This window comes from Crotalus tigris, unplaced genomic scaffold (assembly GCF_016545835.1).
Source record: "Crotalus tigris isolate CLP2741 ecotype Arizona unplaced genomic scaffold, ASM1654583v1 scf7180000024384.25900115:4084858, whole genome shotgun sequence".
Classification (NCBI taxonomy): Eukaryota; Metazoa; Chordata; class Lepidosauria; order Squamata; family Viperidae; genus Crotalus; species Crotalus tigris.
In genome coordinates, this window is record NW_024100554.1 from 1,408,375 (window position 1) to 1,421,047 (window position 12,673).

At 35.2% G+C, this 12,673-nt stretch overlaps 1 protein-coding gene across 4 annotated transcripts in view; it reads left to right on the forward strand.

Annotated features, from left to right (window-relative positions):
- Positions 1-12,673, forward strand: part of VPS13B (vacuolar protein sorting 13 homolog B) — a 317,155-nt gene that overhangs the window by 174,109 nt on the left and 130,373 nt on the right. For all 4 annotated transcript variants that reach the window (XM_039328885.1, XM_039328881.1, XM_039328884.1 and 1 more), the window contains exons 31-33: positions 1,094-1,297; positions 4,473-4,599; positions 6,117-6,260. In XM_039328885.1, coding sequence (XP_039184819.1) covers positions 1,094-1,297; positions 4,473-4,599; positions 6,117-6,260 — 475 coding nt within the window. The remainder of the gene's footprint in view (positions 1-1,093; positions 1,298-4,472; positions 4,600-6,116; positions 6,261-12,673) is intronic.

Sequence of the window (12,673 nt, forward strand, 5' to 3'; positions counted from 1 at the left end):
CTTTTAAAATAGCTCACCAGATCTCTCTAAGCACGGAGGTGGGAGCGGCGCCTTGCTTTGTCCCTAGAGACAAAGACAGCTGAGAAGCGGAGGCAGCCTGAACTCCGTGGGAACTCTCTTTACACCCCCCAAAAAAAACTTCAAAGGGGTTTTCAGAGGTTCTACCACTATTCAGGTGATACTCCCCTCCCCCCCTTTGCCCGGGAAGGAGGTTTTGAACAGCGGGACAGCTGATAACTGCTGTTCTCTGCTGTTCTTACACTTTCTCAGGAGGACGGCTACAAAGTAGCCGCCATCGCCAGCCAGCTGATCCACCGGAAGCCGGAACCATGACATTTTTATCATAATAGTCTTTAACTTCGTTGTCCCCTGTTTCCAGTTCAGTAAAGTTTATAAATCTTAGCAATAATATGATCATCTTTAGTACAGAACTTTACATCAAAGTTTTTATGCTTTTCAAATTTATAATTCATTTTATTCAACTTATAAGAAGCATAAATGATAAAACATGTATATTAGCAAATGAAATGAAATGAAATAAAATAAATATGTTGCATGTCTGTGAAGGTTGGAGAAAGGGGATGGAAAAATAGTTCTCATCTTCATTTCCTTGTGTGTAATTCACCTACTCTGCTCCATCTGGAGATCCAAGAATGATAGCTACCTATTTAGAAAAAAGATCTGTTTCTTTTGAATATGTATTTTAATATGTACATATAACAAAGAATGATATAAATCTAAAATCATGATTTATTTTATTATTTATAATTTAAGAGAATTAAGAATATGAGACAGTGAGAAGGTATGGCATGAGATAGACCATTATTTGGTAGTATAACGAATAATTTGGGGGGGAAACTAGACATGGAAAAAAGAAATAAAAGAAAGGAAACAAATGAAAATGAAAATAGAATAACTACAGAAAATTCAGATGCTGTGTGAGAATATTAGTCTCCCAACAGAATAAATGGATAAGTGAATGGTTCTTATCTCAGAGTAACTTTATAAATTAATGTTATTGTTGTCTTAAAACTGTTGAGTCAGCTTTGAATTTCAACAAAATAATGAAATTGTGTAATTTTTGCCATCATAGGAGAGCACTGAATTTGGGAGTTCTTCGAGATCCTGGTTCAGAGGTTGAAGATAGACAGTACCAAATAGACCTGCAGTCCATCAACATTGGTACTGCTCAGTGGGAACAGCTAAAGCCAGAAAAGGAAAATGGTAAAAGCAGGGCAGTGCCAGAGAATGAAAGAAATTCTCAGAATCCAGCACTTGAGTGGAATATGGCCAGTAGGTAAGAATCTGCTTGGAAGTGGTGCTTCATGGATTCTAATCAAAGGCACAACGGTAACAGCATCTCATAGATTTGAGCTAATTGTTTTTTTTTTATTTAAACATAGATGTGTATGTTTGCATTCCATCGCAAACACGTTTTCCATGAGCTAGGATTCTAAACAGTGCATTTTGAATTGTTTATAGAATTGTTGTACAATAATCATACAGATACAGTTATGTCTATATTTCTGTGATAGCTTATTATAGCCATAAAGTGTAACTCAGGCCAAAACCTGGCATTTCCATTACTACTCTAGAAAAAAGCAGCATTATTATCCCTTTTGTACTTTTGTAAAAGTTTGAACAGAACTAGTTTAGACATTTTAAAGCCAACAGACGACAAAAATGTTTTTCCCCAATTGGCTTGAAACCAATTTCTGTGCTTCTGTAAATGAAAACAGCTGCAGTTTCTGAAATGACAAATTTCTGTTGATTTGTTGATATGCAAAAAAGGGCTTCCAACTCAAATCTAGTTAGAAATGTTACATTGACATCTTCCATTTTTAGTTCTCCATTTTGATTACATTGCTACAATAGACTTTGATTTTGTTTTCAGTCAACGGTCACATCAGTCCTTTAAAGATATGCTGCCTGGCATATGCATTTCAGTGAATGCAAAAGATGCAGTTAAAATAATGCCTGTATCAGTGCAGTTCTGCAATATCTTATGTAAGGGGGGGGGGAACAAATACCTACCTGCTGAGGCTGTGATTCAGGAACATAAAGCATTTTTCTAAGGTTTCAGATCAAGCAGGTACATTTATTTCTATGTTCCTTGTTTCTTTATTTGCTGCATTTTTGTATCCTAGCAGTTTAGAATAACTAAATATAGCATCTCTAAAAGCTTTAAACACCCTTAATATTAAAAAACCCTAAATGTTATTTAGCTTTTTGCAGTTTATTTCAGATTCTTTAAATTTTTAAGCTTATGATTAAAATTTTCTTTTGTTCAGGAATGGAGGCAAACTCATGCAGTGTATTCAGAGATTGTTCTGAAGGTCTCTAATAGCTTACAAAGTAGTTATGAACAGTTTCTGAAATTGATTAGAAAGTGAGGTTTGTGAACTAATGTCTTTTAAAAGTCTCTATCACTGTTCAGAGCAAGTTTGCTAACTTCCTTGCCTTCTGGCACGCAAGCCTACAAATAACCTCTCCTGCAGTTTCCTCATGAAGAGCAGTCATCCAGAGCACATGTGAGCAATCTCCCAACCTCTCCTTATCCAAAGAGGTTCCAAGGAAACCTATTCATTAATTCTTTGGTCTTTGCTGCAGTCGAGGCTGTTTTCAGTTCAAAGAGGCAGAGCTTTCTTCAGTTTGCCATAACTCCTCCAGAAGATGTGTTTGGTGGGATTTTGTTACACATATACATACACATGGCAGGTTTTGTTTTGTTTAGGTTAAAGTATACATGTAACATTAAGGCTTTATTCTGAAGTATTCCAAATGTCTAATGAAGCTATCTAACTATTCCTCTAAGACAGCTGGGTCCAGAATATTTTTTCTCCTTTCCTTAACCAGTGTGAATATGCAACAGGTAGACACAACACTAAATGGCTGGAAAATCCTAGTAGATTTCACAGGAAAGCTCTGATAAAAAGATATTCTCAGTTTCTGTGCCTTGAGATTTCTGATAAAATTCACCTGTTGTTTAATTGTGCAAGGCTTTGTCGATTAGCAAAGGGGTGCAAATACAAGCTAAAAACAAAAAATGATTTTATTTCTTTAAAGGCCAGAAGAACATAGATTTCATTCCTGCCACCTAATAACTTAACTGGTAGTTCTCTCAAGAATATAAGGGAAAGAACAATTTTATTCCTTTTCTGTTATAGCGTTTAAATGATCAGTTTCTTTTGCAGTACAGAACAATAATGTATAGAAATGAGCACCAAATGAACACTAAACACCCAATTTCTGTTTAAGAAAAAAAATGATCACTTGCATCTCTAATACTTATTTTGTGGGGATATATTCTGGAGCATTTATTTACTTGTTTTCTCAGTACTATACTTGAAACAAATGTTTTTTTCAAAACAGAGTACAAAAAAGAGTCATATATTTTAATATTTCTGAAATGTTCCTTCTGTTTCAAAGATAAATATGTAGCAGATGCCTAGATGATCATACTTTATTAATTGTGAAGTCATGCCTGACTCATCGCGACCCCATCGGCAATGTTCCTCTAGGCCTTCCTGTCCTCTACCATTTTCTGGAGTCCATTTAAGCTCATGCCTACTGCTTCAGTGACTCCGTCCAGCCACCTCATTCTCTGTCATCCCTTTCTTCTATTGTCCTCAATCTTTCCCAGCTTTAGGCTCTTCTCCAGTGAGTCCTTCCTTCTCATTAGGTGGCCAAAGTACTTGAGTTTCAACTTCAGGATCTGGCCTCCTAAAGAGCAGTCAGGGTTGATCTCTTCTAGGACTGACCGATTTGATCGCCTTGCAGTCCAGGGGACTCGCAGGAGTCTTCTCCAGCACCAGAGTTCAAAGGCCTCCATTCTTTGTCGCTCAGCCTTTCTTATCTTAGATGATCATACTACATTATACCATTCCTCACTGATGATACTCACATGGTCAATACGTGTACCAAATTAGTGGAACATTAAAGAGTGGTACCCTGTAGGCAAATTAGTAAAGAAAGCACCGGTTTATTTCTTTTTATCTCTTTAGAGTCACTGGAAAAAAACCTTCACATCTGAAGATAGTGTCTTGACTTCAGTTTATTTTAACATTTTCATTAATTCCAATACCTGCTTTAGCCTCTTTTCTTAGAGAAATATTTAAATATTCTGCAAAGCTTATTTTGCTGATTCACCAATAGGCAGTGAGTGTTGAATAATCCTCTCTTTGGATATCAGATATCAGTTAACATGAATATTTAAATTTTTTATATTAAAATATTGATAGCATTAAAAATAATCTTAGAGCATTTTCTTAGCTTTGGTATATGCTATCTGTATACATATAATGTTCTCTGAGCATTATTGTAACAGTATTTCATCCTTTATTAATTTCACAGCAGAATTTTTTCAATAATGTTACTAGGCTAAGAAATTAATATTTACAAATATAAAGGAATAGTTTTCTGGGCATAAGAGTTTATCATTTAGTGTGCATTTATTTCATTTTATTTTTTAGCATAAAACACCATCAAGAACGGAGAGCTATTTTAACTCCAATTTTAACAGACTTTACTGCACGGGTAACTGCAGCTCCTGCCATTACTTTCACAAAAGTAATTTCCCCAGAGAATTTACACACAGAGGTCAGTACTGGATATGAGATGTTTACAACTTAGCTTTATATCTGCACATTTGTTAATTATTAAAATGATACATTAAATTGTGTTAAAATACTGTGTGATATGCACTTATCCATCCTGGGCCAGAACAGAGAGTCCAGGCAGAATTGTTTTCTTCCTCTCCTTCAACATTGTCGCAAGATGTCTAATGGATAATAAATTCTGCTTTTAAATGAAACATACACTGATTTAAGTTGAAATGCCAATTGCAAGAAATGTCAGATTATTTTCCATGCCCAAAATTATGTTTAAATCATGTTTCAGAGCCTGTTTTCTGAAAATCAGCCTAAATATCCTTAAATGTCAAGAGGTAAGCAGATCATTTAGGACTCCAATTGATAATTTCTTTTATAAGAAAAAAGGTCAAAGCCTAATTTTAGATCACCCAAAGGAAATACTGTTTCAAGGAAGCTTATTTTCTCTTTAAATAAGTTTATATTGTCTTTTTAGCATCCAGCTGCTTTTTCCCTTAGCTCTCATCAATTCATTTCAAACTTTGCAGAGAGGTTTTGGGCTTTCATTCTTTCTGGAAGAGGATTGTAGTCATGGTACGTGAGTTTCTGTCACTGGGGATGGCCAGGAATAGAACTGAAGGGCTCTATATAAAGCATGGCCTATTCTGCTGCCCAATGGCCCCAGTTTCCACAGCTTTGTCTTGTATTGCATGTGTGCTGAAAAAAGAGTTTGAAAAAAAAAAAATAGATGAGTAAAGAAAGCATGTAGTACAAAGTAACAGATGAATTTTACTGTTCCTGTTGTTCAGGAATGTGAATGCTTTAGCGCTTTTAATTTTTCTTGAATGTACTCCCTTTGGATATTCAGTAAGAAAGGGAGAAATCTACCACAGATTACTAAGGATGAATATGCACATATTTTTTATAACAAGAAGATATGATCTCCTGCTTAGTAAGCAAATCTGTTCATTTTCTCCTTTCATTAATTTCTAAAACATGGTCATGATTGTTTGCTTTGTGTGTGGGTTATAAAGCCAGGGGACAATGGTCATTTATCTATGCTCCAAATTAGCAGACAGCTACAAATCAATTGAATCGGCTATCTGTGAGCTGCAAAATATAGTTTCATTATAAACTAAGATGTGCTTGTAGACTCAAATGCATCTCTGTGAGAAAGGAGAATTACAATTTTCTGGCAAGAAAATGAATAAGGGCTCTGACAGCCCGGAATTTAATACAACAAAGAAACAGGACCTCACACATGAAATACATGAAAAACAGAGAAAGTATCTTAATCATTAAATACCTTGTTGGAACCATAGCTGTATGACGTTCCATCACTCCTCCACTTGATTTTATTTTACAGATGGTGCATAGTGCTTTTCTGCTGAAGGAGATAGAGAAAATGTTAATAAACAATTTAGGGAATATAAACAGTTTATATTGTCTTAAAAAATAAAATTATATAAATATCAAGAATCAGCTGTAACCAATAGAATTTGTTTTGCAAACTTGTTTCTTTCCTAGGAAATTTTAGTATGTGGCCATTCTTTGGAAGTGAATATGACAACAGGTCTGGATTTCTTCCTCAGTGTTGCTCAGTTACAGCTCCTACAACAATTAATGCGGGATAATATGTCTGGATTGGAGCGTTCTAATAAAGCTGCAGAGGTAACTTCCATTATCGGTTGATTTTTGGAAGCAACTGTATTTCATCATCCAATTTCTGATATTTTTTATTATTGATCGTATATGCTGCCTAAATATGTGTTACACATATCGTGATTATGTCTGAAGGTACTTCAGTATAGTGATCCCCTTTGGGATATATAGGAACACTGTCTTCTCTATGTATATTTTTGGCTGTATTTTATTTATCTGATAATAGGAAAGGAAGAGTTTGGTTTCTCCAAGGTTTCATTCTTTTCAGCTATTTGGCTATGGTAAAATTGCTACAGTTGACCCGTGCATTTGTACAATTGAGGAACAAGCAAGTAGTTAGTAATTTAAACCAATGCTAAACCTTTCTCCCAACCGAGGTTCGATTGAAGCATTGAATTGCGTTACCAGAATTCTTTTCCCCATTCTAGCTATGGCACATCACCTGAATAGGAACTCTAGTCTCAAGTGTATTACATATAGGTGTTCCACAGAATAGTCATAGTTAGCTCCATAAATGCTATGGGGATATCAGAGAAAACCAGACTGGAACAAATTGAGAACACTGCCTAATGTACTTAGTTGGAGGTTTGATATCTACCAATCCAAATCCTATTTTCCCCAAAACAACAACACTGTGAGGTGAGTTGGACTGAGACACAGTGACTGGCCCAAAATCACTTAAACAGCTTTCATGGTTAAGGTGGAACTTAGGACTCACTTTTTGCCAATTTCTAGCCTGGTATCTTATCCACTAGGCCAAACTGATTAATCTTGTTCTAAACATAATTTTCTTTCCTCTTGTAAATCCAAACCTAACAAATATACTTTAAGAATGAACATTTCTATAGAATAATATCCTAAATTTCATCTCCTTTTTTTCTTTCAAATAAGCCAGAATCATAAACTTGAATTTGCTTTTCATTACTACTTAGGCTTGTTTGTAGAGGTTCCAGTAAAGTATCCTAGATCTTACATTACACTGAACAAAACATACACAGGGCTTTTTGTGTTTGCTTACTCTGCATCCCAAAGCATTCTTAGAAATTGTTAGTGGCCCAGAGTATTATTTCAATGTGTGCCCAGCAGCCCAGGAAAAAATAAAAACAAAAAGAAACTGAATATCATAAAGTTTCTTGAGGATCTAGAGGGAATGGCAATATTTTCATAATCATATTTGGAACAGCAAGCTATACCAAATCAGCTGTTTTGTAAAGGCACCCAGGAACTGCTCATTAAATGATCTCATTGATCTGAAAAACTGGAGACTCCTTCATTTCTTTCTGGGAATAAACGGTAAGTGGAAATAATTATATTTGCTGGCTTATTTCTGATAAGCAAGGCTTCTAAAATAGTCTAATTTATCATTGCCTGTGAACAATGCTACTCCACAAAATTATTCACTTACTAGAAATTATTACAATGATTATAGCCATCAAGGAAGAAGCAAAATAATTTCTGCTCAGTTGGCAGTTTTTAAGATTGTCCCTTTTATTGGCTTCAATATATAACTAACTTAAACCTGCTCTTCAAGTTCTATTTCAGGATAGAGCTTATTTACGCAATTCCTCCTATCTTGAGGCGTTATACATTATTTTATGGCAGAGAACTTTTGTTTCATTTTCACTCCCTCACATAGACATTCTCTGAACTGTGAGCATCAGGAAGGAAAAGAAATAAAGACAACATTATATTTCTTTTGCTATATATTTCTCAACTCCCATTAGGAGCTCCTGCACATTTCTTTTCCTAGCAAAGGAAGACCATCTTCTATTATCTGCAAACATATCCTCCAACACACAGTCTTCTGAGACCACTACAAATCCTAAGTTCAAAGAAAAGCAACAAAATTACTCAAAGGACTGGGTATATTCTCTAATTATACTAAAAATGCGAATCCCGGATATATTCATGTTGAGAAAAGTAGTTGAACACTGGGATAAATATAAAAACAACTGTTTAATAAAGTAACAACTGTTTGATAAACTTAGCTTTCATTGGCTAACTGCCGACGTCGTCAGAGTGGAATGCCGGGGGTTTGAAAGCCTGCTCATAAGACCGGCAGTTTGTGCACTCTGCTTCTAATAGTCTCGCATCCGTCTGTATACTTGTAAGCTCAGGGATCACCGCCTCTCTTATTGTTGCTCTCTTTGCCCGCTTTGGATGTATCTGGGTACACGTTGCTATAGGATGGTCCCCCACTAAAGGCGGCTGGTTACTGAAGGAGGCTTGGCTGTTGGATGAACACTCAATATAATCGCCACATAGAATTACTGCCTACTTATCAGGCACTAAGGAAGTGGGAACAACAGCGTAACAACTCACAACGAGTGCAACGGGCGCAGCTGATGCAAGACCAGAACCACTGTCTCATGCAACAGCAAAGAAATATGACTGGCAAAGGGAGAAATCCCCAGCACGATTTGTACAGGAGCCAATGATGGGAGGCAGGGTGCCACACTCACAACAAGGGGGCGTGGCCACAGGACAGGAGGCACTGGGGGACCATCCTATAGCAACGTGTATATATAGTTTGACTAAAAATGCAGAGTCTAAAAGAGGAACATAAATCTGCAAATGTAACACCATGATGTAAACATCAGCAGAAAAGGGACATTTTAGGCGTTCATAAGAGATCATTACTAGAAATCAGATACTACTATTTAAAGTAAAATAGTATAGGGACCAAGAACCCTTCAGTTGGAGTTAATGGTTTGAATTACAAATTATTTTTCAACTCCTGTTCAGTTGTTTGAACTAACTCAAATCTTATCATTAATTATTCTACATAATGTTGCATTCACCTGAATTTCAAACATCACTTAGAAATTTTGTGGTACAACACATTACAAAAGGATAAAAGTTGAAGACTGAAACTACATTACAGTAATTGAATAACAAGTTTGTTTTTAAAAGTTGGCTAACTGATCTGGAAGTAGTAATTACTTTGTTCACAAATATCCAGTAATCATCATATTAAACCCACTTCCAAAAGGACCATATGTAAGAAATAGTATATGTATACTTTTTAAACCAGTGTTACAGAGTAAATTAAATGTTTATATTTTACTGAAATAAAAAACATATTGTGTAGAACGTTAGAGAGTAACCACATAATTAAGGCCAAAAATGGCTCTTCTTTGATCTATGTAGGTGCTAAAGGACAAATGTTATTTTATATAAATGTAAATTTTGAATTTTCCAGTACTTCCTACTGCAGTTCTCAGATCTTTATTCTTATACAGTTGTCTTATTTTGATTGGACTTACTTTCCTAACATTGTCATTCCTTTAGAGTTTAATTTTGCTTGTTTATCTGTCATTGAGATTAAAGTATTTAAGCAGAACAAGAGACTTCTGTGGGATCGTTTAGTTTCAGTTAACATATCAAAGATTTTAATTTTGTTAGCTAAAATGCAAACATTAACTTATACATCACCAGGTAATACAGGATTGAGTTAAATCTTGTATGTTAGCTTCTGGAAAAAAATACTTATACATTATTGAAGGTACAAATTTACTATTCCAGAATATAGTCCATTTTTGTTTAGCGGGGGAAAATAAATCACTTCTGTAACAATCATCCTTTTCCCTTGCTATTGGGTCTTCTCTGTATGTACCTATAATGAAGTATACAATTTCATCAGAATAGTTTTATTAAGTCAAAAATATTGCAGAAGCAATATTTGTAATAGTTGAAATAGTAGTAGAATGTTGAGCAACTTTCATTAGATTTGGCTGTACCTTGTGTGAAAGAATCCTGAACTGCATTGAAGAAGGGATATTGTAAAGCTACTAGGCTTTTGTAAATGTATAATTTAGTAAAATAATTACAAATTCTCACAACAATTCAGAAGAAAAAATTATCAACAAAGTTCTTGTCACTGAAAGTAAAGATTTAGGTTGTCACTTGAAGCTAAAACAAAATCAACAGTGGTGCTAGTTTTGCCTTTGCCCATGATGGAAATGTTTCAGTTTAAAAATTCCTTTCACATCTTCACATACTAATGTACCCATTTGTGTATTTTACCCATGGCTGTATTTCATCTATATCAAGGGTAGATAATTTATTGTCTATGACAGGCTTGTTAGGGAATTCTGAGATTTGATGCCCACACATCTTTAAAGTTGCCAGCTTTGAAAAACATTGGTGTATAGGCCTTGTAGGACTTTTTCAGTTGCTATAGCATCCTCAAATCTTGCAGCTGACTTTCAGAAGCAAAGCCATAACATCAATATACTTCTAGTTATTGTAATTTGTATTTGACGGCAAAATAAGGTACAAAATAGGTATGTAAAGCCTCTATTTTGTAAGGGCTGAAACTAATGAGGTGGGAGAGAACTCTTCTCAGGGAATCAAGCTGGGAAAATAATGGGTAAGAGCATGGTAATTTAAAAGAGTGGGAAGAAAATTCTAATATTTTAAAGCTGAATTATATATGTATAAATTTCTGTGTTTTTTGAAGAGTTATGACAGCAAATATATCTAGTGGCATCATGTCCTTGAAGTTTGTACCATTTGTAGTCCCTGAACATGAGTTTGAGTTTCTGGTAGTTTAAAGCTAACATTCTGAAGAAAGGAAGGACTGCTCTAAATTTTGTACTGCATCTAACATCTGCAATTAGAAGCGTTGATATACCAGTTGCAGCAGTTTTCTATTCCAGAAGCAGACTGAGGAGCAGTTGATAATACCAGGAGTTTCTTGCTTCTATAATGATCCACAAATATCAGATTTCTATAGTATCTGCTGTGAGGAGTAGATGTAGGACCACTGGCCACCTGCAAGTACAAAGTAGACCACACACTAATTTATAACCAAATGCAGATCTCACCAGATAAGCTACTCCAGTCCCTTTTCTCTTCTGCATTCTGGGGAGAGTCAGTGGCCTTTATTGCGAGAGGCACATTTATTGGAATACAAAAATTGATACTTGTTGGGGGGACTTTTCCATTCAACGTTTGTTTGCAAATCTAAAGTCTCATTCTCTTTAATCTGAACAAAAGTTCCTATAAATTGGGAACAGTATGTGATTTTGCTAAGAGCAACTGCAGTATGCTTAGGGATGGGGAACTCTTATATTTTACTCATTACAAATTCTTTCATATTCATTATAGGATATTTCAATGTGGCAATTTGTACTCTTTTTAACTACCAACACTAGCTTAAAAACTGAACTTTGATTGTCCTCATTTGTGCATCTTGGAAACAGTCAAAGAAAACCATATGCAAAGCAACTTTTCCTCCAGCTGATAAATAAAAGTGTCAGTTGCTTGTCAGTTGCAGTATAGATTATCTGTGTATTTTGGATTGGGGGGAATAATGAGAGAAAGTTAAGGCAGGTAAAATGGGGAAATTAATCTGGGCATTGGGAAACTGATTAGAAGGATTAAGAATGGGTTCCTATAGGCCTTCCCTCCTTCCTTCAGTTGCATCAGACACTTGACCTGTTTGTAACCAGTGTCTAGGAAGCTTTTCTGAAGCACAACAATGTTAATAGAAATAATAAAAAATATATTACATTTATATGTCATTTGACCCCCAATGAACCACCCAAGTTCAGTATTGTTAAATAAATAAATAAATAATCAGGACTAGGCAAATTTTCATTGATTAAAGTAAATTGTATTTAAGATCTTGGAAATATTAAATAATTGTAAATACTATAGACTAGATCAGTGGTTCTCAACCTGTGGGTCGGGACCCCATTTGGGGTCGAACGGCCATTTCATGGGGGTCGCCAAACAAGGCTGTCCGCCATTTTTTCCCCCTTTGGCCACGCCCCTGGCACCCGGTGATGTATAAGTGGCTGGGGGGTCACCACAACATGGGGAACTGAATTATGGGGTCACAGCATTAGAAAGGTTGAGATGGATGCCATTTCGATAGTGAGATGGACAACATATAAATTTAATAAATAATAAAATAACTTTATAGACTACAATTTCTTTATATTATGTTACTAAATTCATGTATGAAATTTGATCCACTTTGGGGTCTGTAGACCCAATGGGCTCCTGACTTATTTTTATATAAGGAAGTTTCTTTGGTAATTTTTTGACTCGTTTTTATAAAATGAATTTCTTGATATGCTACAGATTTTTTTTTAATTAAAAGTTTCAGAAGTTGCTTGCGTTATAGCATGGTTTTGTGTCAGTTTCACTGGCCTTTGCACAAATCTGAGCAGTTTTTTTAGACACTGGCATTAAAAAGTATAAAAAGTATGTATCAGTTAATAGTTAATAATTTATGCCAAATATGTGAACTACCTGCACTGATAAATAGATTTTAAGTAATATGAATGTGACCTAAATATGACCTAAAATGTGAATTTGTTCTCCACACAAGTCCTAAAACTAGTTTAAAAGAGCCCAATTAAGCAAATGAGTACAAATATTACATTTGTTCATTTCTTTATTGAAATATT